A 25311-nucleotide genomic window follows, 5' to 3' on the forward strand; every position below is an offset into this window, starting at 1 on the left:
CTTACATCAGTAATGAGAAACTAAAATTTATTATTTATATAATCTAGTAGGCGGATACTTAAACCCAGGAAGAGGTCCAAAAATGGATGAAAACATGTCAGCACCTCCTGCCCTTATTTTTCACAGCTAAACCTGGCTAGTGAACAGTTTTTCTGGGTTCACACAACCCGCAATGAAACAATTCCAGCTTGCAGGGTGATTTCACAAGGTGGCTAACCAAGTTGCAGCCTTCAATGAATGCCTTTAATGAGGTGGGGAAAAAACAGCTATAATATTCACTAATTAATTTTTGTAACTTCTTAAAAATCTTATTTTTCATTTTTACTCTTTTTAAAAAATATGGAGTAAAAACAATCATTTAAAATTTTAAATAACAAAAATGACTCCCTGGCCAGGCAAATTTGATTCGACCTCTTTTGCAGTGGTTGTTAAGCAAACGGCACAGCCGTTAAGCGGATCCCTTCTTGGCTATAGGATGGGGGGTTTTCGTTGTTCTATTTTTAGGAAGTTTCGAGTCATTTTTTTGTTTAGTTTTTGACGTTTGAACCCAGGATCTCGGGGTGTGGCTGCAAAGAGGCCTGTCCTTCCGGCCTGTCTTTCGTTTACGGTAGATTTTTGTCCGGTCGCAGCCGAGGTTGTGGACTGTTTTCTTGTGACACACAATGTGCACCAGTTTCAAATTGTCCGTGGTGAACAAGAGCCGGTAAAAATATTCCCAGTCAATTTCCTTCCCGTCGCAGCCTTTCACGGCCTCGACTAAGGTGGGCAGGACAGCCCGTTTCTTCTCAATTCTGAAACAGAAAGGAAGGCTGAAGTATTTTCAACTGAACATGTACATTTAATGATATTGCTGTTTCTTTTGAAATTCTTCCCCACCTGTACATACAGCAGCCAGTTATCCAGCTGTGTAAGTGGATCCAGGGAGTTTAAAATTCAAGAGATATTTTTTGTTTACACACAACTGATCTATCACCGGGAGGGGCCAAAAATAATGACCAAACGGACAGGGTGGGATTGCGTTCCAGGACTCACATGTGGTCGAGGTTCCACGTGCTGAACAGAATTCGGCTTTCTTTGTTCCCGTAAGGGTTGATGGAGTGTCTCCAGCAGCAGTCTTCGGTGTCAAAGGGGCCCTGTGGACAAGAGACACACAAAGCTGGATACTAGTCGTCCTCAACTTACAACAATTTGTTTAGTGACCATTTGAAGTACTGACGGCACAGAAAAAGAGGACTTGGGACCATTTGAATGAATTGTTGTAAGTTGAGACTTACCTGTAGGTTTTATTTTGGCAGTCGCTATATATTGGGATAGTTGTTGGCCTCTCTGTAAAGGTAAGCAACCCCGTGCCGGTAGGCACCAGCCAGAAAGACACTCCCTCCCCCCATGTTTCCTGCAATGCCTGACCAAAGGTTCAACTTGGGAATGCGTGAATCACTCAATGCCACTCAAAAAGGAAAATAAAAATGCTTAACGTCTTTGCTTTTATACGTTTGATTTTCTCACAACTTACTTGGCACGAGAACCAGCCTTCCGGTGTGCAGAGGCGGTCTTTGGTCTCTTCCTTCCGGTCGAAATAGAAACCATTGTACTTCTCCAACTTCAGTTTCTCCAGCATGGCTTCAGCGACCCCGCTGAATTTCATTTGGAGGGCGGGAGGGACGGCAGAAATGTAAGCCCCAACCTTTGGAGAGAGAAACACACAAGCTTTCAACATCTTATTTAAAAATATTATTTAAAGATAATTGAGTTTCCTTGCCAGTCTGTTCCCACAAGGCAAACTTCAGTGATTTTTACAAACCGAGCTGAAACCTGGTAGATCAAAAGCTAATTCAAACCCTGAATACGAATGGTGAAAGAAAACCAAACTAAACTAAGAAATAGGATGGCAAAAATGCAGGGAATTATGGAGGTTGCCTTGCCCATAACATAAAAGGAAGGAAATCCCATTCGTGTAATAGAGATTCGTGTCTGTGTAGCCTTTGTGAGTTGCAGTCCACACAAAAAAAAAAAAAACACTTGATGTTTCCATATAATTAAAAGCACAAAATGGAAAGTTAGAATTACAAATATTAATGATGTGTACCAAACTGTGGTTCACTTCAAATTTTAAGCCTTCCATTTTCAATAAACTTTTTTGACTGTTAAGTGCTAGTCGGTTCTCTCGATGAGGAAGGGGTTGATCAATCACTTCCCAAATGCCTAATCATCATAACCAATGGTTGAGTAATATAGTAGGTATTGTGAAGGCAAACATCTAAGATCAAAATAAAGACTACGTAGGGAGTTTTGCAAGCCACGTTACCTCTTTCATGTATCCACGGATTCTGTTCTCACAACTATGGCGCATATAACTGGACTTGGTCTTAAACCGAGATTCAACCCCTAGGAATGGTGGGAAATGAATGCCATCAGTCCCCAAAAAGCCTCTTGGAGCCACCTTCCAAACCTAAGTGAGATTTTTCAAGTTTCCAGTCCATAAGACTGTGCTTCCCAAAACTCTCGACATCCTGAGCATTTTTCACCCACAGACCAAACGCCAGGCAGAGCCACAGGACATCAGCTTAGAACTGACCTTCAAACCACACCTCGTCTTCCTTCCGGCTTTCTGCAGAAATATTTTCACTGAGGTTCTGAATCAGGTCAGACAGGAGTTTGCACCTCTTGGGAGCCTCCTCGCCTGACAGGAGCCCCTGAGCTGCGTGGAGCACGCCAGAGGAGCAGTTGGAGAAAGCACGCAGGAAGCGCTCGATCTCACTGACGTCTGCCGGGAGGAAAAGACGAGAAAACCAAGGATGGTTCATTCTTGCAGACGATCAGCTTTCATGGCAATCTCTCTGGGTGTGTGTTTATAACGTATAGGTCTGTGCGTGTGTATGTATATATACATATAGATACATACATAGATGTGTATATATGCATGTGTTATATATGTACGTGTATATATCTATATATTGGATCTTTGAGGTTTGCACATTTCCTATTATATTGCTAGTCCTTGGACAGCGTTTGCAAGGCGCTAGTCCTCATTGAGGCAAAGCTTTTTCTAAATTTCTGGCAGCGCAAAAAACCGACCCTAAACTGACCTATTTGGGGTTGGTTGGAAGAGGAGCTGGAGGGCGGAGGCTGTGTGTTGTGTGTGTTGTGTGTGTGTCACCCCCACTTACATCCGCTCCATTCCTCTCCGGGCCGCAACAGGATCAGCTCGGCGTCCTCGGGCAGGGCACGGAAAGCCTCCTCGCTGATTTCGACGCCGTCCTCGTAGCGGCCCAGTCGGCAGCCCGCGACCAAGGGCGGCTGTGGGGAAGCGGAAGAGCCCGTCAAAGGAACCGGTACTCGGACAGAGACGCGCCGGCCACCCTCCCCCTCCCCGCCCACCCTCCCACCCACCTCCAGCAGGGAGGCCTTCCGCAGCAGCTCCGCGAGGCTCCCGGCCGCCAGCCCGTATTTGCTCCCTCCGGGCCCGGTCCGCACTTTGAAGGCCTTGGCCGCCATTGCCCCGGAAAACGCGCCCGGCGCCCCCCGCGCCCTGATTGGCCCGGCGCGCGGCGAATCCGTGGCCGAGTCGCGACGGCGCATGTGCGGAAGGACCCGCTGCGAGCATCCCATTCGCTCGCCCTTCCCCTCCCGCCGGCCGCCACTGTGCCGCCGCGCTCGCGCCTGCGCAGTCGCATCGCAGCGGTTGCTAAGGGAACAGAGGCCCTAGTGATGGAGCCGGAATAAAGTAGGAGGCGAGGGGGGCGAGGGGCGCGGAGGGGGCTCCCCTTCTCTTTAGGCTCCCTCTCCCCAACCGTGGGGGCTGGGGGTACTCCCTTGGGACGGGGGAAAAGGGGCGGAGCCTCTCCCGGGTGCGGGGCCGGTGGGACTGCCCGAGACTAGATGGGGGCACCAGGGAGGGGGGCTAATAGAGCGGGAGCCGCGGTCTCATTATGACCATGGGGATGTATGGCTCTTCTTAGCGGGGACGTGGGGAGGGAAGCATCGGCGGACCGGAGAGGAGCCAGTCAAGGTGACCGGTGCCCCCCTCCCCCTCTTTTGTCCCCCCCCCCGCAGGCGTCTTCATGGTGGTGAAGGACGCGCGAGCAGAAGAGGCCGCCCCCGCCTGCCACGACGGACGGATCGGCTCCAGGTGGGCTGGGGGGTGGGGGGGATATGCATGCGAGCCCAGGACATGCAAAACGTGCTAATCTAATGCATGCAAAACTGCGCAAGCAAAGTCATGCCCGTCCAACAGATGCAAAGCATGGGCATGCAAACACTACGTGCAAAGGTCATGCCATTCCCACACGTGCAAAACACACGAGGACGCAAGCCCAGTACATGCAAAGCATGCCATTCCAATAGATGCAGAACATTTGTGCATGCTAATGCTCTACAAACAAAATTGGTTCAATTTCTGTAGCTCCCCAGAGTCACTTCTTGAGAGGGACAGCTACAGAGATCAAACAAATATTTTCCCCCTTCCGTAATTCCGGGTGAATTTGGAGCAGCTTGAATGGAGCTGAGCGTTGACTAGCTGGATGCCTATGCAGGGTTGGCAGCAGATATTTTATCTTTGTGCCCAGAGAGAGAAACATCTGCTGCCACCTAAGATTGAACTCTCAGCCTTCGCGAGCGGGAAGCAGTCATCTCCACCACTAGGCCACCACACAGATCAAATAAATAAATAAAACATGCCGATCCAATACATGCAAAACACATGTGCATGCAGACCCAATGCGTTCAGAACATGCCAATAATTTATATCTTAAAAGCAGCCCTGGGTGACTCAAAATAATAATGCAAATTCATTGGGTGCAAATATAAGAAATGCATATCCGTGTGCCTGAGGCCCCAAATGTGTGAAGAGCCCAATCTCCTGTTTGTTTTTATTTTTACTTTTATTGTGGTTTGTTTCCCACAACTGCTAATTGAGTTGGGTGGTTGTATAAACAGAATGAATAAAGTCAATAAATAAAGACCACAAATGTGAATGTTTGAGATGGAACTTTGGCTAACTTTCAAAGTTGCTTGGGTTCAAGAGTTAAAACACCGTAATCTTTGCTGGAGAGAAACCTTTTGCAAAAGCTGGCTGTTGTTTCTTCCCAGTTAGCACAAGAGGGCAGGATGCCACACAAGATTGGGTTTATTGTTATAAGTTCATCCGGACATGAGGATGGCTTCAGTGCCAAGGAGCTGATGGTTCACGCGCCAACGGTCAACGGATGGAGGTCACCAAGGTCAGTCCCTAAGAAACTCTAGATACTTCACGTGCTCTTGGGGGCATCTTGCAAGAATCCAGAAAATGTTCATCAATTTAAATAAATTTAACAAATAAATAAATTTATATGCAGCCCCTCTTGTTTTCCACTGTTCAACAAAAGGTTCTCCCCCCGCAAAAAAAGGTTAATAAAGCAATTCGAAAAAATTACAACTTCTCAGTCAGAGGAATTCTTAAAAATTGAACAGCGTGTCTTTCATCCCCACTGTTAGGAGATCAGAATTTTGAAAAGATCGTAATTCAAGCCCAGGATTGTAAAGCAGTCAGCCAAGAAAGTTGCTTCAAAAGTTTCATGCATTTACTTTTAGCTTTATAGGTTTTTAGAGTCCTATGGCTGCAATATTTTGTGTAGCGTTAAATTTATCCATATTGAATTAGGTATACTCAGATAGCTTAGGTTTATAGAGATGTGGGAGTTTCTGACATTTTCCTTGCTTTTTTCTTCTCTCCCTCTCTCTCCTTTCTTCTCTCTCCCTTCTTTCCTCTCTTTTCCTTCCTTCCTTCCCCTGGTCACTGAGTGTAATAAAATATTCCCGCCATTTCAACCCTGGCGTGGGAAACCAAAGACTTCCCTTTTCTCTATTTTCAGACTCTGCCAGTATCCCCAAGAAATAGTCCTCCAGATGGTGGAAAGGTGCAGGATTCGAAAGCTGCAGCTCCTGGCTCACCAATATATGATCTCCAGCAAAATTGAGTTCTTCATCAGCGAAAACTTGCCCGATTATTTTGCGCCCTATAAAACGGAGCAGTTCCAGAGGCTGGGGTGAGCTTTCTCTTCCTTGATACGCGTGTCAGTTTTCTGTCTCTCAGCAGACTCAGCAACCCAGCAGAAGCGGGTTGTCAGTAGGCACGTGGGATTTGCCCAGCCCCCTGGCTGATTCCAGACCGACCGTATAAAGCAAGGTGCAACTCCAGATAAGCAGCCACAGATCCTAAAGGACGTGTTTGTGAATGTTGGCTGACCCTTTGCTTGTTCTCCTTTCCTCTGGAATTTGAGAGAGTTTGTGCCTAACTTAGGATTCTAAGCCAATAATTTAAAATTTGGAGTGCGTCTGTGAAAAAGACGGAGGCCCATCCAATACACGCATACGAACCTATGGACAGTCCACTAATTCATTGCAGGAATCCTTTTCTTAGAATAGAATATTGATAGTTCATCAGCGCCAAAGGGTTCACAATACTTGTAAAGCATCATCTGCATTCAACCTCTCTCTCTTTTTTCCCTCTTCTACAGTTATGTCTCCCTTTCCGATAACGAAAAGACCAACTACAGGGCCCGGGAATTGAAATCCGTCTACGTGGATGCAGTTGGCCAATATCTAAAGTTGACTTTCCACAAAAACTACGCCAATCGGTACAACCTGTACAGCCAGGTAAAAACTGGGTCTCTCTAGATCAATATTTCCAAGCCTTGGCAACTTTAAGATGTGTAGACTTCAATTCCCAGAATTCCCCAGCCAGCCATGCTTGTCCACCCACCCCTTGCCAGAGGAGAGAGAGTGCAGAGAAAGGGGTTGTAAGAGAATAAGCAGGACACCGTTTGGATACATATTAAAAGGAGTGCATTGGTGCCAGGGAATTGGGAATTAAAGTCCACACGTCTTAAAGTTGTCCAGGTTGTGAAACACTGATCTAGACACATTGCTGCCATGGTGAAACACTGTATTAGTTCTCTATTAGCTATTAATTACTCTAGTAATAGTTACCCAATGTGTTTGGAAGCACTAACTGAAGGGAACACAGTATAAAAGTCATTGAAGTTGATAGTAATATTCTGATTTTGAATGGCCAGAGAGAACCTGTCTATAGTTCCACAACCTTGTCTGGAAAAAAATAGAAATTATTGTTTCTTATTAATAAAAATAATTAATATAGAATGCATACGTTGACTTTCCTACATGGATAACTAAAAACAGAATGGGAAGTAGCTGACCCTGTTTCTGCTGCCCTTTGTATTCTTCTCTCGTTTTCTTGAAACAAAAGAAAAGAGGTCAAAGGACGTCAGAACTTCCGCTCTCTTTTTCTCCCTCTTGTTTCTCCAGGTTGCTCTTGTGGCAATAAACATCATTGGGGAACCTGCAGATTTGAGCCATGAGAACAGCCAGGTGCGTCTGGGAAATTAAACAAAGATTTGCAACCGTCATAAGTTACAACTGTGATAGGCAGACTCCATTACAGTCGTAACTCAAGGAGTACCAATGTACAGGTAGACCTTGATACAGGGGTACAGATATAGAGGTCGTAACTCAAGGACCACCTGTATATCTGTATAGAGGTAGTCCTTGACTTACGACCACAATTGAGCTCAAAGTTTCTCCTGTTAAGTGAGATAGTTCACAAGTGAGTTTTGCCCCATTTTACGACCTTTCTTGCAATTGGTAAGTGAATCTCTGCCATTGTTAAGTTAGTCACACGGTCGTTAAATGAATCCAGCTTCCCCACTGACTTTGCTGGTCAGAAGGTCACAAAAGGGGATCACGGGACCACCACCCCCGGGACGACCCTGCGACCATCATAACTCTGAGGCAGTTGCCAAGCGTCTGGATTGTGATCACGGGACCCTGGGGAGGCTGCAACTGTTGGGTGAAAAATGGTCTGTGAGTCGCTTTTCCCAGCGTAGTTACAAGTTCAGCCGGTCGTCACTGCACGGACTGCTGTAAGTCGAGGGCCGCCTGTACTTCGGTCTTGCTGTTGTTCACCTGCATTCGGCCCATTTGAGTCAAAAGTTCTACCTGTTGTGGTTCTGTTATCAAGCCTTCCAGGGAGAAGCTGATCGACCATTACCTAGGGAGCAATTCGGATGAGTCGGCCCTGGAGGGGAGCTACCCTGGGTGAGAAGGGCCTAACGGGGAAGCCTCCCCCTCCCCCTTTCCCTCCCCTCCCCTCCCTCCCCACGCCCGCCGTGGGCACGGGGGCCTCGCCCCAAACTGCCATTCTCCCCTTCATTCCAGGAAGGCCGACGCCATTTCTCCGCTGGACGATCTGGCCTTTGACATGTACCAAGACCCGGAAGTGGCCCAGATCATCCGGAAGCTGGACGAGAAGAAGCACGAAGCGGTGCACCTGGAACACTACGATCACGCCAAGAAGCTCAAGCAGGCCATCGCGGATCTGCAGAAGGTAGAGGGGGCGGCCGGGCGGGGTGGGGAAGACGTGGAAAGGGGCTCCCTTTCTTGTTCCCTCCAAACACCTGAAATGTGTGGAGGCTTTTCCCCTTCTGGGCATGGAACGATGTTGAATATCAAAAAGGTCTCCTTGTTGGGATTGGGGTAACCCAGTTTCTTAAACCAGTTGCGGTTTAGTTTCTCATGGCTTTGAATGTAGACTTGACGCGATACCCAATTCGTTCATCGGGCCCTCATTCGCTCTGTGCTTAGAGGCTTTCTCTGTCGTGACCGATTGCCCCTGCCTTGAGCCAGTGGGTTGGACTAGAAGACCTCCAAGGGGCTCCTGTTTCAGGTTGGGGAGCGGTTGGGACGCTACGAGGTGGAGAAACGGTGTGCCGTCAAGAGGGAGGACTACGACTTGGCCAAGCAGAAGAAACAGCAGATGGAGGACTATCGTCTCAAGGTCTACCAGCAGCTGGAGCTTCATAATCTCTTGGACCCAGATCTCGCCGTGAGTGATCCCAGGAAGGAACGTCTCTCCCCAGGGTGGCTTGCTTACTCTCTTCTAATCCCTTTGCTCCGGGGGAAGGGGGGGAATAAGTGGGGCTTGTGGGGGAATTCTGGGAGTTGAAGTCCCTCTACCTTCAAGTGTCTGAGCTGGAGAAACCGTGGTTTAGATAAAGTGCCATAGAAGCTGGTTTTCTTTCCCTTGCCAGCTTGCACCCTGGGCTGTGTCCACGAACCATTCTAGTGACTTAGGAAGAGTCAAAGGGCAGCCAATTTTTGCACCCCATAGAGAGAAATAAACCACTGGAGACTTTGCATCCCGCTTGTCTCTTGCGTGGGTTGTCTGAAAGCAGAAGGGGCAGACGAATGAATGAATGAATGGATGGATGGATGAATGAATGGATGAATGAATCTCTGGACATCTCATTCACTCAGATCCGGCGACTACCCGACCTGCCACTGGACCCCGTGGCTCAGCCCACCACGACTCTCCAGCAGAAGAAGCCCCTGCCCTCTCCCTGGCGGGAGAAAGCCGAGCCAGAGAGTCCGGCCTCGTTGCCCCCTGAGAAGCCCCCGGAAATCCCCTCGCCTGAGCCGGCCCCCTCTCAGGCCTTCTCTTCCCCGCTGGCCCAGGCGGCTCCCATCGCTGCAGAGACCTTCCCCAAGATCAGTGTAAGTCTGGCTCGACTCTGTCCTGCTCCTCCTGCCCCCTTTTCACCTGGTTTTTCCTCCTCCCCCTTTCTTTCTTTCTTTCTTTCTTTCTTTCTTTCTTTCTTTCTTTCTTTCTTTCTTTCTTTCTTTCTTTCTTTCTTTCTTTCTTTCTTTCTCTCTTTCTTCTCTTTCTTCTCTTTCTTCTCTTTCCTTTTTTCTTCCATTCTTTTCCTTCTCCCTTTCTCTCTTTTTCTCCTTCCTTTCTTTCCCCTTGTCTCCTTTTGCTCTCTGTCCTTCTTTCCTTCCTCAAATACCCAGTTCTCCTGGGAGAACCCTTTCAGCAAATATCTCCTGCCCTTCCCATCTCTGGCCCCAGACGCAAACCCTCCCTCCCTCCCTCCCCTTCTGGCCCTGGGCAAGGACACTTCCCACTTGGGTTCCTTGCTGGTGGGGGGGGGAGGGCATCGAACCGAGGAGGAGGAGGAGGGACGTCACCCGGCCACTCACCTTTGACTGCGGGGCCCTTCCCTTCCAGGTGGAGTTCTTACCTTACGACGAGCGGCCCCTCCCGGCCATCCGCAAGCAGCAGGAGGAAGGTTTTCCCTTGCTGGAGCCCGAGGCGAACGAGGAGGAGCCCGGAGACACGCCCAGGAGTGGGGTGGTTGGCGATCCGGAGCCCCTGACCGAGAAGGCCCTGCGGGAGGCCAGCACCTCCATAGACGTTTTCGGGGAAACTCTGGTAACCAAAGAGGGAGGCGGCTCAGTTGAGGGGCCTCTTGAGCTCTCTGGCTTTTGGGGGAGGGGGGAGGTCAGACGGGACGGTCCAGGGGTCAGGAGAGATGAGAGTGAGTCGGGACACGGCCCTGGGGATGCGGCGGCGGCGGTAAGCGTGGGAGGCGGCCCTGAACTCACCGTTTCAGGGCCCTTGTAAACTCCAAACGCACGGTCATAAGTTGAGGACTCCCTGTTGAAGAGAGGGAAGCAACTTGCCCCCCAGGAGTGGGAGGGCAGCTTTGGTGGAGATGCTGGTCTCCAGCCACGTCCCTCGTCACCTTCCTCCCTGGGCCTTGCTTTCCCCAGGTGGCCGGCGCCTATTCCAAAACCTGGTCGTATCGCGAGGACTCGTTGCTGGCCATCTACAAGAAAATGACGGAGGCCCCCACCAGCACGCCGAAGGAGGAGCTGAAGAACATGCTCCGGGGGGCCGTCTTCCTCATCGTGAGGGCCATCAAAGACATCGTCTCTTCGGTGAGCGGAGGGGAAATCGGGGAGGTCGAGGGGGAGGGTCGCCTCTTTATCCCACCGCCCCTGGTTCCTCAGAGCTCCGTCTCCCCCCCCCCCCCGGCCCCAAGGAGGAGAGCAGTGGCTGGAGGGGCCTTGAGAAGGACTCCCCTGGGTGGGGCTGCTTCCTCTTGTCCAATCTGGCAGGTCTTCCAGGCCTCCTTGAAGCTGCTGAACATGAGCCTCACGCAGTACATCCCCAGGCACAAACTGGGCAGGCAGGAGACCGTCTTCTGCGTGGAGCGGAGCTTCCCCAACCTCCTCGCCCGGACCGGGGACTCCTCGGCCCGCCTGCGGATGACCGCTGCCAACTTCATCCAGGTCAGTCTGCCGGCAGGGAGGAATCCGTGCTGGGCCACGACGGGGCTGCAGCTGGAGGCTCGCCTTTCATTGTGATCCCAAATGCAATTTAAAAATTCACTGTGTTTTTTTAATGTTTTTGTCTAGTCTGGGATATTTATTTTTTTTTGCGTTAATTTTTTTTTCCTGTTGGGTTTTGTATTTGGATCTTCTGAATAAAATAAAAAAAAATGATGGATGAAATTAATTTCAATGCGGTTTCATACATTTCTTCATATATTTATGGTTTCATTTGGACGCGGTAAGCCCCCTAGAGTTGCCTCGTATATAATAAATAAAGGAATAAGGAGTCCTTGAAGCAGTCACTAAACGAATGGTTGTAAGTCCAGGACTACCTGTAAATAAACCATTTTATGCTCCCAATCGAGTCTCTCGTAGTTCAGGAGAACCTGGCTGCCCCCCCGCCTGCTGCTAACCCGCCCCGCCTCCTTGCAGGAGATGGCCCTTTGCAACGAAGTGAAGCCTCTGCAGATCATCCCTGCCCACCTGGTGCAGCCCCTGAGGCCCAACTGCCCCACGCACCTTGCCATGAGCCAGGTGGAGCTGGTGGAGCGCTTGCTGAAACACCTGGGCACCGAGAACTCCGGCTTCACCGTGGATAACGTCATGCGAGTAAGAACCGCGAGGCCCTACAGCCTCCTCCTTTGAGCCAGTCCTGCAAAACGCAACCCAGGCCTTTCCCTTTGCATTCTTCGTATCCCGTCCCAACCAAATCTCTCTCTTTGCACACTTACAACTGGTGTTTCTCCACCTTGGCAGCTGGAAGGTGTGTGTGGGCTTCAACTCCCAGAGCTCCCCGGCCGGCCTGCTCATTTTTTCCCCTGCAGAGAAAGGGACTGCCAGAGAGTAACCCAGCCGCCATGGGGATAGGCCTCAAAGGAAAGGCCTTGGACCTCTTCCGGTTGCCAGGCTGGAGGAGGAGCCCCCGATTACCGGCTCCCTGCGGCATATCTTGAGGTCGCTCCAGGATCTGAATGATTGCGCTCCACACTCCCCCATTTGAGTCTGACCCGAAAGCTTTTCCGTCTCAGTTTGCAACAGGAGCTTTGGAGCACCGCGTTTTCGAGGTGCGGGAAACGGCTCTCCGGATCATCTTGGACATGTACCGGCAGCACCAAGACAACATCCTGGATTATCTGCCCCCCGACGACGCCAACACACGCAAGAACGTGCTGTACAAGTCCCTGTTCGATGGCTTTGCGAAAATCGACGGGCGACTCACTGAGGCCGAGCTCAAAGTAAGGGAGGGGCCTCCGTCGGGATCCTGCCCCTTCGAAAGCCTCGGGGGGGGCACGTCCTGGGTTTAGCTTCTCCCAGCCCAGGTTTGCTAGAGGAGGACAAGGAAGAGGCAGCGGGGTCCTCCCTGAGCTTGGTGGCTTTCTTATAGACAGACGTCCCATGACCCAGCTAGGTAACGTCCTCCGTGCTAGAAGGAAGGAGGGGCTGCAGGGAGGAGGAAGAGGAGGGAGGCCCCATGGCGGTCAGCTGGTTCTCTCCACAGGCCCAGAAGAAGTCGGCAACCGAGGAAGCGGAGAAGGAGAAGAAAGAGGAGATCAAAGCCTTACAAGGCCAAGTGGCAGCCCTGAAGGAGATGCAGGCAGAGGCCCAAGCGGACAAGGTACCCCAGGGGTTTCAGGACCCCCCATGACCCAACGCCCCCGCCCCCCCCCCCCCAGCCAGCATGGGTCTCACCGGAGGTCGCCCTCCAGCACGTCTTTGGGGGGGTCAGCCTGAGAAGGGCCGCTCCTGCCTCCTGCTGTTCCTCAGGGGAGCCCCAAATTGTCAACGGCCATGCAGGATTCGGGGGGACCCAATTAGCCCCCCCCCCCTCTTTTCTGCCTTGTTAACTAAACCGGGCTCTCCACAAAGATCCAGCCTTTCTGTTTCTTTTGACTTTTAGGAAAAAGACAGCGATTTCCAGAAATCAAAGAATCAAGGTACTGCCTACTATTATTATTATTATTATTATTATTATTATTATTATTATTATTATTATTATTATTATTATTATTATTATTATTATTATTATTATTATTATTATTATTATTATTATTATTATTATTATTATTATTATTATTATTTTAAGGCTTTTGTAGAGCACCCGAGGAGCGTTTGCCCTGACTAAATCCGGCTGCGCTGTGATTTAATCCTAACAAAAACAAGGAGGGAGCATCCAACTCTTTTCAGACAGGCAACTTACAAAAAGAAAGGCCTTTTAATTTTTCAATAGATTGAGTTGTATAGGTAATCCTTGCCTTACAGCCGTCTGTTTAATGACCGCTCAAAGTTACGACAGCACTGAAAAAAATGGAAGTTAGGGCCGTTTTCCACACTTAGGGCCGTTACAGGCCCCCCTGTGGCCACGGGATCCAAATCCGGCCACTGGGCAAGTGGTTCCTCCTCCTGGAAGCCTCCTCTCTCTCTTCTTCCTCTCCAAAGCTGAAGCGTCCAAGAAGGCTGCCCAAGCCGTTCCGGCCGATGCCCTTGATGACCATTCCTCGGTCGCGAACTACCTGGACAAGTAAGTAGCTGGGGGTTGGGGTTGGGGGGGCAGGATGGCTGGCAGGTAGTGTGTCCAAATTAGCTGCCTTTAAGGAGGGCAAGGATTCTGCCCCTCCTGTCCGGTGAGCAAATATTAAAGTCCAGTCGAGCTGATTCATTTGCTCACAAATAGCCAGAAGAATCTTGTCCGCTTACGGTCAGCCCTGAATTGGCGCTAGATATAAGAGGCAATGGAACTCAAGAGGGGTTGGACTGTTTGTGGCCTTAGAACTTTTGCCAACTCCGAAAGGGCCTCAGCGGCTCCCGTGGCTCAATTGGTGGGTCCCCCCCCCCCCCGTTCTTTTCCCACATCAGCCTGTGCATCTTCTGTGGGGAGAGGGACGAATCCTTCACTGAGGAAGGCCTGGACCTCCATTACTGGAAGCACTGCCCCATGCTGACCAGGTGCGACTTCTGCAAGCAGGTGAGCCTTCCCTCCGTCCCTGAGTGGCTCCCCTCCTGAGGTTGGGGGTGCTCCGTTGCTGGAGGTTTCAGGAAAAGGTTGGACAGTCCACACACACACACACACACACACACACACACACACCAACCAGTTTGCCATCCTCTCAGGCCGAGGCTCTCTTCTCTTCCCACCGGGGCAGGTGGTGGAAATCGCCAGCCTGACCGAGCATTTGCTGACAGAGTGTGAGAAAAAGGACAATTTTGCCAAGTGTTCTCGTTGTTGCGAGGCCCTGCCGAAGGACGAGCTGGCCCGGCACGTCAAGAGCAGGTCTTGCAACCGTAAGTCCTTCGTTTATGCCCACCCGGGACATTACGTTGGCACCTGGGACCCTCCCCGGCTGACGTTCTCCCTCTCTCCTCTCTCCAGCCGCCAAGCCTGAGAAAGTGGCCAACCGTTGCCCCTTGTGCCACGAGAATTTTACACCGGGCGAGGAGGTGAGAGCTGCGGGCATTAAGCGGAGGTTGCTCCTCAAGAGGAATTTGATGGTCCAATTAAGGGGGGGTGGGGGGGGACAGAGGGAAGGGTCCCCTTCCTGCCCTAGGCGACCAAGGAGAGCGCCTGACTTGCTTTAAGAGGGGAAGGTGGTGTGGGGGCAATCCGGCACACTGGCAGAGCTATAAATTCCCTGTATTTCCACGTTCCTTTTTATGTTTCTACCTTGCTTATATTTCTCCATTGATCAAAATTCAGGGTCTTGGCAAGGCAGCATTTGCAACCTTCTCCACTTTAAGAGCACAAATGAATGCTGGGAGTTGAAGTCCTCCCCTCTTAAAGTGGCTGAGCCACACGCTGCCCTGGGTGCTTATTAACAGCTGATTGCATGTGTCAAGATATAAAGCTATGCAAACACATTGTATATATACAGAAGGATGAAGAAAAGGTCTCCGACTCCAAATAGCGCAAGAATAAGGGCACCGGGTCAGGGTCTTGGCCCCCAAATAGTCACAGCGTTCCCCCCCCCCGGGTGGATTATCCCATTCACTTATTTTTGGCTTTCGTTTTAATTCCGCTTTTCCTTCCTGCCCCCCACTTCCCCGCCGTATTTGCTCGCCCTCTTGTGAGACAGGCCACAAGGGGAAACCCCACTGCTGCCGAGCCTCCATTCTTCCCCGGGGTTGTGAGTCCATCCTCCATTGCTGCTCCTCTCTCTCTGCCGTCGCTGAGCCTTTTCTTTCGCCCTCTCTCTCCCCCCACCTGCAGGCCTGGAAGGTGCACCTGATGGGCCAGGACGGCTGCCGCGTGAACCCGAGGCGCACACATTCCTGAACAAGAGCCTGCCGGCGCAGACCAGTAAAGACCCTCTCGTGTTTCCCCACCCCTCCCACCCCCGCTTCATAAACTGGGGTGACCTCCCTTCTCCCCAGAAATCACACCTGGCACTACTGGCTGGGAATCCATGTCTTACTGGCCATAATCGCCTATAGAGTGGTGGCAAATAAATTTAATGAATAAATAAATAATAAATAATATATATATAATATATTATTATATAATATATTATATATATATAGCCTCAAAATTGAAATGATGAATAATAACCAGGCGATTTGCTTAAAGACCAAAAGATGGTGGGATCCGGCATGACTTCACCGAAAGATTTCAGTGGGGAATCCTGTCCCCATTGAGGTCGTAAGCTGAGGACTGCCTGTGATTTCAGCTACACACACACACACACACACACAGACACACACCCCGCCCCTTGCTGGCAGCAGACCCTGAAGGGTGGAGGCGGCAGCCCCTCTCCCCTTCCCATCTCTTCCTCCGAAGGGGGCTAAACTCACACCCTCTTCTTCTCTTTCCTTGCAGGCCGGGCTGGCGGGAGCATCCTGAACCGGTCGGGCCCCCTGGGAACGAAGCTGCGGTCGCCCACGGTGGGGAGCAAAATCCCCACCCCCCGCGGAGGCCTGAATAAAAACACTGGCAGAACGTATGCAAAGCGATGAGGCGGGTCCCTTCTTTCCCTCCCGGGGGCCACGCGCCCCCTGCTTCCGCTGCCGGAGGAGGCCTGGCGGTGGGGGAGCCCTCGGCGGTCCGGCAGGGGGCCGTCCTGATTCTCTGCCAGTCGCCCCCTCCCCTCATTTGCAATCGCTGCATTTCGCGCTCTATGCAGAATCACAGAGTTGGAAGGGACCCTGGAGGTCTCCTAGCCCAGCCCCCCCGGTCAAGCAGGAGACCCCAGGCCATCCCGGTCAAATGTCGGTCCCATCTCTTGATGGAGCAGCCACAACTCCTGGAGGGAAGTTATTCCACTGGATTAGCTCTTCTCACCCATCAGGAGATTTCTCCGTAGTTCTAGATTGGATCTCTCTTTCATGGTCTTCCCTCTGATTCGGACACAGGGATGAAAGGGACCCTGGAGGTCTTCTAGTCCAACCCCCTGACTCAAGGCAGGAGACCCCTTATAGCCTCCCATATAAACTGTCCGGTCTCTTCTTAAAACCTCCAGGGATGGAAGGGAGGCCAAGCAGAGACCTGGCCAAACTCCTCCACCCTCAGCGTCCAGTTCTCCCCTTCGCCCAGCCTAGCAAAATCTGGGGGGTTTTTTTTTTTCCCCTTGCATGCTTGATCGCTGAAGCTGTGCTGTGAAATCCTCCAAAAAGGGGGAAGGAAAAAAACCTGGCAGCTTTTGGGGGCTTCACTCTGACTTTTTATGCCTCAAAGAGCCGAGCTGAGCAAGTTACTTGGATGCCCCGAAAGTCATCAAAATGGAATTCACTTTGTTCAGGATTGCAGCCCACTGGGGGCTGGGGGGGAGGTGGGGGGTGGGGGTGGCATTCAGAGAAAAGGGCAAAGGAATCATTAAAAAAAAAAAACCTTTGGAAATAACAGAAGTTTATAAACAACTGGGCAAGGAAGTAGAAAACAGTCACAGAATCCTTTTTAAAAAAGAAAAACCATTCTTGATCTTATCCTTCCAACCCTCATTGGAAAAGATGGGCAGTGTTTTTTTTTAATGTACCTTTTTTTAAACGAATTGATTTGCATCTCCTTTTGAGATGTCTTAACCAAGGGCTTACGCACAGCCTTCTGAGATGCACCAGTATACAGAAAAAGATACGCTTTTTTGACAGACAGCCAAGCAGCCATATATCATCTCCCTATCCTACCTTAATTTGCTCAGGACAGGCAAGAACCTTACTTTAAAAGACTTACAAAAACAAACCAGGTTGCAGGATACCAGCTCTCCTTTTTCCTTTTTAAAGGGCACCCCCTGGAGACCCCAGCCGAGCCAATTCGGTTTGGGCCAAGAGCCACACGTAGGCATGAATAACTTGAGCACTTTCTACTATGCAGTCCACCCCCCTCGATACCTGTAGATGCACAAATGTACACTGTGTAGGCACTTGCAAACTGTTTTTTTTTTAATTGTAGTGCGTATTATTTTTTTAAAAATGAAATTGTAGAGAAATTCAAACGTGTTTCAGTTCCATAGAATAGAAGGTGCAAGTGAGGGCTGAATTCAGACCCGGAGTGGAGGGCCACGGCTGTGCAAATGCCACGCCACATGTCTGAATTTTGGCCACGTGATCGGGATGTTGCAATGGTGGAAAGTGTGAAAAATGGTCATCCGTCACTTTTTTCCAGTGCCATTGTAACTGAGCGGTCACTAAATGTTGTAAGTCGAGGACTGCCTGTATACAGGACAGACCGATGCATTAGCTGGCAGATCCCAGCCCTGTCTGGGAAGGAGAGGGGCAAGGAGGACCCTCGCTGCACTCATCACATGCTCCCAAACCTCTTTTCCCGGGTTTTGATTTTCTTTTCCTCTAAGATGGGAAAAGAAGGTTTTGGAAAAAACAGAAATTCAAAAATCGCCTTCTGCATCCTCTGCGGGCCTCGTGTAGAAATCTCTGGCTCGTCTCGAGGCTTGCAAAAGCACATTTTTTTGTGGGGGGAATTCCTTTAGATCCGCCAAAGTCGAGTCCTACCTCAGAGGAATCCTTTGAGGCCTCGAAGGGATCGGGGCCATTTTCATTCCGACTGTTTTAATCTAAAGAGCAAATAAGCTGGATAGCAGGTCTGATTCCAGAGCCCTGCAGGGTCTCTGCTATGTAGAAATGTGTTACGCTCCTGTTTGTACTTAAATGATAATAAAACTCTGAATTTCAGCTGATAGGTGATCGCTCCTTTTTCTACGTCTTGTTTTCTGCTCATTCAATTCTTCTTTTGTTATTACTATTTTTGCAGCATCCTTCTTGGCTCAGAAGGGAGATTAAAATTTGGTACCTTAGAACCAAGAATCATTTGAGTGTCGCTCTTAAGGCCTCAGGTTAGAAACCGGGGGGCGTGAGTTCTAGTGCCACTTGGACACAGGGTCAGATGGGCCAGGTTGGGCCAGTCCCTCCCTCTCAGCCCTAGGAAGGAGGCAATGGCCAACCATGGAATCTTGCCCTAGAGAAGGACAGCCATTTGTCCAGGCCATAACCCAGCTAGGGAACATCATCAGTGCTAGAAGGGAGTGGGGTGTGCGGAGGGGAAGAGGGGAACTGTGGGGTCCTTGGTGCTCTCCGAGATTGGTCGTTGTCTTGCAAATATTTCATGACCCAACTAGGGAACATCATCAGTGCTGGAGAAGGTGGATCCACAGAAGCGCTGACAATGTTCCCCGGTTGGGTTGTGAAGCATCTGCGAGGAGACAACCGAGGACCCCACAGAAGAAGTTCCCCGGCAACAGGGTAGACAGAGTCCATCACAGCAGTGAGGAGGACGCCGTTGGGAGACCAGGAGGACTGACAAGGTAAGAGACAGATCCTTTGGGAAAAGGTCTTTGGTGCTTCAGAATCATTGATGTCTACATTAACCAGAAAGAGATCACGATGGATGACCAAGTTAGGGACACTTGCCCTGGAAAAGGTCTAGGTAGGGTTGGTGCTTCCTTGATGCTGCCAATCCAGGGGTCTCTCCAAAGTGGGCAACTTTTAAGACTTGGGGACTTCAACTCCCAGAATTCCTCACGTCCGCCCCAAGGAGACCCCTGGCTCGAATCAACTATTGGAGAAGTGGAGCAGCAGGAGCAGCACTGGAAGACCCGAGAAGGGGGGGGGGGAAATACCCAGTGGTGGGATTCAGCCAGTTTGCACCCCTTTGGGAGAACCGGTTGTTAAGTTTCTGAGCAGTTTGGTGAGCTGTATTTGAATCCCACCACTGGAAATACCTCTTAAAGGCCAAAAAACTTTTTCAATCTGAGCCCCTTCAAGATGGATGGACTTCAGCTCCCAGCATTCCCCAGGCGGGAAGTCCGCCCATCTTAAAAAAAGAACCCAGCTTGAGAAAGGCCGCTCTTAAAATGTCTCGGCGCCTGCGCAAAAGGCGAGGGCGGGAACTGTGACGTAAGGGGAAAGGGACGGCTGCGCCGCCGCGCTCCTCACAGGACGTCCCGCGCGCGCCGGAAGCGGCCGGGCAAGTAAACATGGCGGCACCTGAGGGAGACGAGGAGAGCTGGCCCGAGCTGGCGGCGGGCGGCCGGCGGGAGCTGCGGCTGGAAGCCGGCGAGGCGCTGGAGCGGAGGGTCCGAGCGGCCGGAGGTCGCCTCCCCGCCGCGTTGGGCGAGCTGGGCGCAGCGCTTCGCTCCCTGGAGGTCCGCGGCTGCCCGGAGTTACGTGAGCCCGGCGCAGCGCTGGGCCTCCTCTCGGGCCTGCAGGCGCTGGCGCTGCCCGGCTGCGCGCTGGGCCCGGCGGGGCTGTCCCTGGCCGGGCGGCTGCTACCTGCCGCGCTGCGCTCGCTCGACCTGTCGGACAACGGCCTGGAGGAGCTGCCGCCGCAGCTGGGCGGCCTGGAGGGCCCCGAGGTGGAGACGGGGCCGGCGGTGGCAGCCCTGCCCGAGCTGCGGGTGCTGAACCTGCGCCGCAACCGGCTGCGCGCGCTGGGCCCCGGGCTGGCCCGCTCGGCCCCCGCGCTGCTGGAGCTGCTGCTGGGCGGGAACCGGCTACGCGCCCTCCCGGGGACGATGCTGCCCCCGCCGCCGCCACCGCCGGCCGCCCACGGGGGTCGCCGGCCCGCCCCTCCACCCTCGCCTCTGCCGCTGCTGGGCCTGCTGGAAGCGGCCGGGAACGAGCTGGAGGTGCTGGGCGCAGAGGTGGCCCGCCTGGCCGGGCTGAAGGTGAGCGAAAGACCAGAGGAGCCAAACAAGGCAGGCCCAACCCAGCAAATGCACATGTTTTTCAGCTGAGGCTGTCATGCCTGACTGAGAGGGCAAGACTTGTTCCTAGGGATTTGCTCTCTTTTCTTGATGGAAAACAACCAGCTCTGTGTCCTTTTTTTCAGACTTTGGATGTCTCCAATAACAAGCTCTCCGAAATCCCAGCGGAGCTGGCCGACTGCCCGAAGCTTAAGGACGTCAACCTGAAAGGCAACGCCCTGAAGGACAAGCGGCTGGAGAAGATGGTGAATGGCTGCCAGACCAAATCGATCCTGGAGTATCTGCGCCGGGGGAGAGGCAAGCAGGAGGGTGGCACTGAGAGAGAAGAAAGCCGGAAGAAGAAGCGAGAGAAGAACAAGAAGAAAGGAGGCAGCGATGACGAACTGGAAGACGCCCAAAAACTGCTTGTGAAAATCCTTCACATCTCTGAGAGCCCAGCGCCGTTGGTGGTGAAAGCCAGCCCTAGTGCGAAAGATGTCCGTCCTTACATTGTGTGTTGTGTGGTGAAAGGCATGGATTTCAGCACTGGCAACGCTCTGAAGAGGTTCCTCTCCGTTCAGGTGGGGTTCCAAAAGGGACGCTAAGCCGTTATGGACCCTCCTGTCCCTCTTCTGTTCTCAAGTCTGGCTGTTCCTGATCAGGCAGCAGGAATTCGGCTTGAAATGCTGGAAAGGAATAGTTCAGAATAAGTCTAAATCTGTTTTTTTTCTTTTAATCCCATAAACAGACAAAGCTCCACGAGGACATTTGTGAGAAACGAACAGCAGCCACCATTGCGACTCACGACCTGCAGCTGGTGAAAGGGCCACTTGTCTACGAGGTTCGGGCCCCAGAGGAGTTGAAGGTGGGATATCCTCCAGCAGAGGGGTTTGTGGAGGGAAGGCGGAGTCCTTGCAGACGTTTCATGACCCAAGTAGGGAACGTCATCCAATGCTAGGAGCAAACTCCCTCTCTGTTCTAGCCCTGATGATGTTCCCTAGTTGGGTCATGAAACATAGATAGCAAAACAACCCAGCTCAGAGAGCACCAAGGACCCCACAGCTATAAGTTGCTTGCCTGTTTCTTCCTCGGTCTTTCTCCCCTCTCTCCGAAGCTCCCCATCTTGAAACGGTTTCCCGTTTTTCAGATCATCCCCCTGGGCCGGAAGGAGACCAAGGCCAACGACCTCCTTCGCCAGTTGCAGGCCGAAGCTGAGGAACAGCGGAAGCAGAAGAAAAGACAGAACATCTCTGGATTGTACAAGTACGTCATAAGTTTGAGGCAGAGGAGAGAAAATAGGCTGGAGCACGAGTTCAAGAGCTACCACGACTGCAGACTAAACAGGGTTGCTGGCAAGGTTTCCTAAAAAAAAAACCCAACGAAATAAACCCAGAATTTACATTAAAATTTAGTTTTAAAATAAATTATTTTACCTGTTTATCCCAGGATTAGCAGCAGGGTTTCCTAAGAAAAACTCCCAAGATTGTGTACACAAATTAAACCCAGGTGTTTTACAAAGGAATTGAAAAACCCAAACGTGGATTTAAAAACCCAGCACTGATGACTCTGCCACAAAGCCTCTTGTGGCTCAAATTAAATGCTTAAATACGCGTTTTGATCTGCCTCTCGGCTGCTGTTTTTAAAGATGTCTCATGCAAGTTTTTTAATTTTATTTTTTAGGCAGTGGATCAATCTAGGGCAGTTGCTTGGGACTTCCATGTTGTTTCGTGTTTATCTGACTGTCACAGCATCCTAATAACGTGGACCTCCTTCCTTTCAATTTGGGCAGGTACCTTCACTTGCTGGATGGGAAGGAGAGTTATCCCTGCCTGGTTGATGCTGAAGGCGCCGTGATTTCTTTCCCTCCTATTACGAACAGTGAGAAAACGAAGGTAAGGGGGCTTGGCTGAGCAGTGGGTGGGGAAGGGGCTGGGATTCCTGCACTATTAAGACCAGTCCTTCAAGCTGCCAATCACACAATCGAGGCAGCTTTGCATATAAATAAATTACGATCGAGGAGGAGTCCTTACAACCACAGTCGGGACTAGGGTGTACTGATGATGATACCTAGTTGGGTCATAAAACGTCTGCAAGAAAATCGCCAAGCTGAGAGAGCACCAAGGACCCCACAGTCCTCTTCCTCCTCCTGTTTTCCTCAAATCTAGCACTTCCCCTTCCCATCTAGCACTGATGGTGTTACGTAGTTGGGTCATGTCAATTGAGGACGGCTTCTCGCAGGGATTGCTTTGGGAAAGCGGTTAATGTTTTCTTTTTGGTCTTTTCAAGCTTGGGAAAACGACCACCGACTTGCTTCTGGAAGTGACCAGTGCCTCTAGTCTTCAGCTGTGCAAAGACGTGATGGACACGCTCATTGTGGTATGTCCTCCTTCCCCCACCCCCACCCCCTTCCCCGCCTCTCACCTCAGGCTGGGAACCATGGGCCTTGGGGCTGTCAGGAATTGCAACAGGGCATCTGATCGCAGCTGGCAGCTGGGACACGTTACATCTGTGACTGGCTGGTAGCAGGTTTACAGGTAGTCCTCAACTTACGGCCGTAATGGAACCTGCCAATTAAAAAGTCAAAAGGTGTGAGAGTCATAAAACAAGTCAATCACAGGACCGGCCCCATTTTATGGCCTTTTTTGCAGTGATCATGATGATTGTAAAGTAAACTCGGCGGTCATTAAGTGAACCCGTTATTCACAGGGGGTGTTTTGGCCAAAGCCCAGAAGGAAAAACTGGATTTCAGCAAAAAAAAAAAGCCCTAAATCCTGGCTAGGTGACTGCAGGACGTCAGTCAGTCATGAATGCGGGCCAATTGCCAAGCACCCAAAATGTGATCCTACGAACACAAGGGTGGGGGGACTCCAGAATCAGGCCTTAAAATACTTTGGGGGATGGGGTCCATCATGATTAGATGGCTGGTCGTAACTCGAGGCGCAGCTCTTCTCAGCCGAGAACGCCTTCCCCTCCTGGCTCCTGATTGTCATGGAGCCCAGGACCAACCCCGCTTCTGTGTTGGATTCTGCTCTTTTCAGGAAGCTAAAATAATCTCCTTTACTGTGGTGGTGGTGGTTATTATTATTATTATTTATATGAATTGCAGAAAATGGCCGAGATGAACCGGCTGAGTACAGTCAGCAAAGACGGGGAGGGGGACTTGGATCCCGAAATCCTCCGGCCCGAAGGCGGCCCCCCCAATGCCCCCCTGACCTTGGAACAGGTCCGGGTTGTGGACGCAGAAGGCAGCCTAAAAGTCCTCTACCCGTCGAAGACGGATCTCCACACCTCCCTCCTCACCGTCCTCCACTAAGCGCCCCTCCCCCGGGGGCTTTTCATAAAGGTTTTCGGGGGGTCCCGGCGCTCGGCTCCTTTCGCCAGCCGCAGCTGGAAGCCTTGAGCTATTATGGGAGGTCGCATGAATTTGGGGTCAGCTTGCTTTAAACCCCCCCTCCTCAGACGGCCGGGGCGGTGTCACTCTTGATCCCTTGCCAATGAGCGTGCATCAGACGAAGTTATTTTCGCCAAGTGATCCCTCGCTGGGGACATAATTTTGCTGTGCTGTGTGACTGTGTTCCTTCCGTGGGAGAGGGGAGGGTTGGTGGTCTCAAGGATTGTCCTACGGGGAGGGTGGCGTTCCCCTTCCCTTCCCTGCAATGTGGATTCTCCCAAGAGAACAGGGGTGCCGTGCCTGCCCCAGCTTGGCCCTGGGACTTTGGGGTGGGCCAAATGGCCCCCAGCCTTTGCTCCCTCCCAACGGTGGGGTGCTTGGTGGCCTCAAAGCTTGGCGTCTTTCTGCAGACGTTTCACGACCCAACTAGATAACATCATCAGTGCTAGAATGGAGGGGGGTCTGTACAGAGGAAGAGGACTGTGGGGTCCTTGGTGCCCCCTGAGCTTGAGGGTTTTCTTGCAGATGTTTCATGACCCCGCTAGGGAACAACATCAATGCTAGCAGGGAGAGGGGTTTTCTGGTTTCTAGCAATGATGTTACCTGGTTGGGCCACGAAACGTCTGCCAGAAAATTCAGAGAAAGTACCATGGACCCCCCCGCCGCCCCAAATTCAACCCCGGTCTATAGACCTCTTGCGTGGGTGACAGACGGTGCTCCATCCATTGTTTTCTGTTTCACCAATGCCGGCCGAGAGTTGCGCTCACGTTCCAGGTCGTAGAGATACAAACCGGGTCTTCAGCACAGCGCAAAAGGTTTTTAAAATCCCCCAAAAGATACGCTTCCGAATGTCAGGCATTAGGCCTGCTAGTTTTACTGGAAATTAAGACTGTCTGGACCTCCGGCTTTGGGGCATTGATCATTCCCCGCCACCCTAAAAAAGGAATAAAAATGTTCAAAATCTCAGTTTTGGCCTCTTTTGTTCAGCAGTTGGCAGTCGTGGGGGTGGGGTTGGAGTTAACAGCCTGCAGCGAATGGGGGGGGGTGGTGTCACACCCAGTAAGGACAAACAGAGTCCAAGGATGGGGGGCTTTCAACCAGAGTGCCCCAAAATGCTGACGTGCTACGGGCTTGTTTCTACTGTGACCCAAGGTTTGGGGTTTATGCAGAAGCCAAAGAGCTTGACCAGCTGGCCTGCATTCATTATGACTTCTATCCGCAATCCCTTCTACATTCCAACCGGAGGCGCTCTAGAGCCACTTGCAAGGCTGAGAAACTTCCCACAGCCTTGGAAGGTGCATGGCTTAGTTTCACTTTCGTTTTCAGAGGGGAATGATTTCTACGGAATCCCTTTGGGCTCAAGAGAGGTCGCCACAAGGCTCTTAAAACTCGGATTTTCATCCTGTGACCATTAGACTGAGCTCCCAGAAATACCCCCTGAGCCCTGGGGAGGGACACTGTTCCAGAGAGGGAGGGGGAGGAATTGCATTGCCCAGACTCCCCCTTGGGGGTCTGCAGGACCCACAGCAGCCAAAGGGGGCGCTGCAACCTACAATCTGAATACACGTTGTCTCTTGCTCCTATGTATATTGAATTGGGGTGGGGTTTTTGCAATTTTATTCATATATATTT

The 25311-nt window shown here is 51.3% G+C and overlaps 3 protein-coding genes across 3 annotated transcripts; 2 read left to right on the forward strand and 1 right to left on the reverse strand.

Annotated features, from left to right (window-relative positions):
* Positions 1-286: 286 nt before the first annotated feature.
* On the reverse strand, positions 287-3664 carry DFFB (DNA fragmentation factor subunit beta). The gene is made up of 7 exons (XM_026685566.2): positions 3391-3664; positions 3168-3297; positions 2576-2764; positions 2306-2385; positions 1514-1684; positions 1033-1133; positions 287-791 (listed from the first exon to the last, which is right to left on the reverse strand). The coding sequence occupies exons 1-7, from the start codon at positions 3607-3609 to the stop codon at positions 449-451; spliced, it is 1233 nt and encodes a 410-aa protein (XP_026541351.2). The 5' UTR covers positions 3610-3664; the 3' UTR covers positions 287-448.
* Positions 3597-18284, forward strand: CEP104 (centrosomal protein 104). The gene is given in 24 exon segments (XM_087944576.1): positions 3597-3724; positions 4054-4129; positions 5089-5219; positions 5850-6023; positions 6495-6633; positions 7303-7365; positions 8015-8091; positions 8212-8380; positions 8720-8878; positions 9310-9546; positions 10061-10264; positions 10606-10773; positions 10954-11127; positions 11602-11778; positions 12198-12404; positions 12668-12784; positions 13067-13103; positions 13606-13687; positions 14023-14131; positions 14310-14448; positions 14537-14604; positions 15371-15428; positions 15431-15460; positions 15971-18284. Coding segments are annotated over 22 exon segments (2844 nt in total). The 5' UTR covers positions 3597-3724; positions 4054-4129; positions 5089-5106; the 3' UTR covers positions 16114-18284.
* A 1221-nt stretch (positions 18285-19505) lies between these two features.
* LRRC47 (leucine rich repeat containing 47) lies at positions 19506-24645 on the forward strand. The gene is made up of 7 exons (XM_026685557.2): positions 19506-20270; positions 20435-20869; positions 21037-21153; positions 21436-21551; positions 22078-22180; positions 22575-22664; positions 23395-24645. Exons 1-7 carry the CDS (start codon positions 19581-19583, stop codon positions 23599-23601), a joined length of 1758 nt encoding a protein of 585 aa, XP_026541342.1. The 5' UTR covers positions 19506-19580; the 3' UTR covers positions 23602-24645.
* Positions 24646-25311: the final 666 nt, after the last annotated feature.

The sequence above is a fragment of the Notechis scutatus genome, chromosome 16 (genome assembly GCF_049901735.1).
Source record: "Notechis scutatus isolate UNSWTSFEM ecotype Mainland chromosome 16, rNotScu1.2, whole genome shotgun sequence".
Taxonomy (NCBI): domain Eukaryota; kingdom Metazoa; phylum Chordata; class Lepidosauria; order Squamata; family Elapidae; genus Notechis; species Notechis scutatus.

Excerpts from the sequence above, each read along its gene's own strand:
- LRRC47 (XM_026685557.2), top strand. The coding sequence starts at position 19,581 with ATGGCGGCACCTGAGGGAGACGAGGAGAGCTGGCCCGAGCTGGCGGCG. Across the intron at positions 20,271-20,434 it reads CCCGCCTGGCCGGGCTGAAG|ACTTTGGATGTCTCCAATAA; the intron begins GTGAGCGAAAGA and ends CCTTTTTTTCAG. Across the intron at positions 20,870-21,036 it reads AGAGGTTCCTCTCCGTTCAG|ACAAAGCTCCACGAGGACAT; the intron begins GTGGGGTTCCAA and ends TCCCATAAACAG.
- DFFB (XM_026685566.2), bottom strand. The coding sequence starts at position 3,609 with ATGGGATGCTCGCAGCGGGTCCTTCCGCACATGCGCCGTCGCGACTCG. Across the intron at positions 2,765-3,167 it reads CGGAGAGGAATGGAGCGGAT|ACGTCAGTGAGATCGAGCGC; the intron begins GTAAGTGGGGGT and ends TCCTCCCGGCAG. Across the intron at positions 2,386-2,575 it reads AGACGAGGTGTGGTTTGAAG|GGGTTGAATCTCGGTTTAAG; the intron begins GTCAGTTCTAAG and ends CACCATTCCTAG.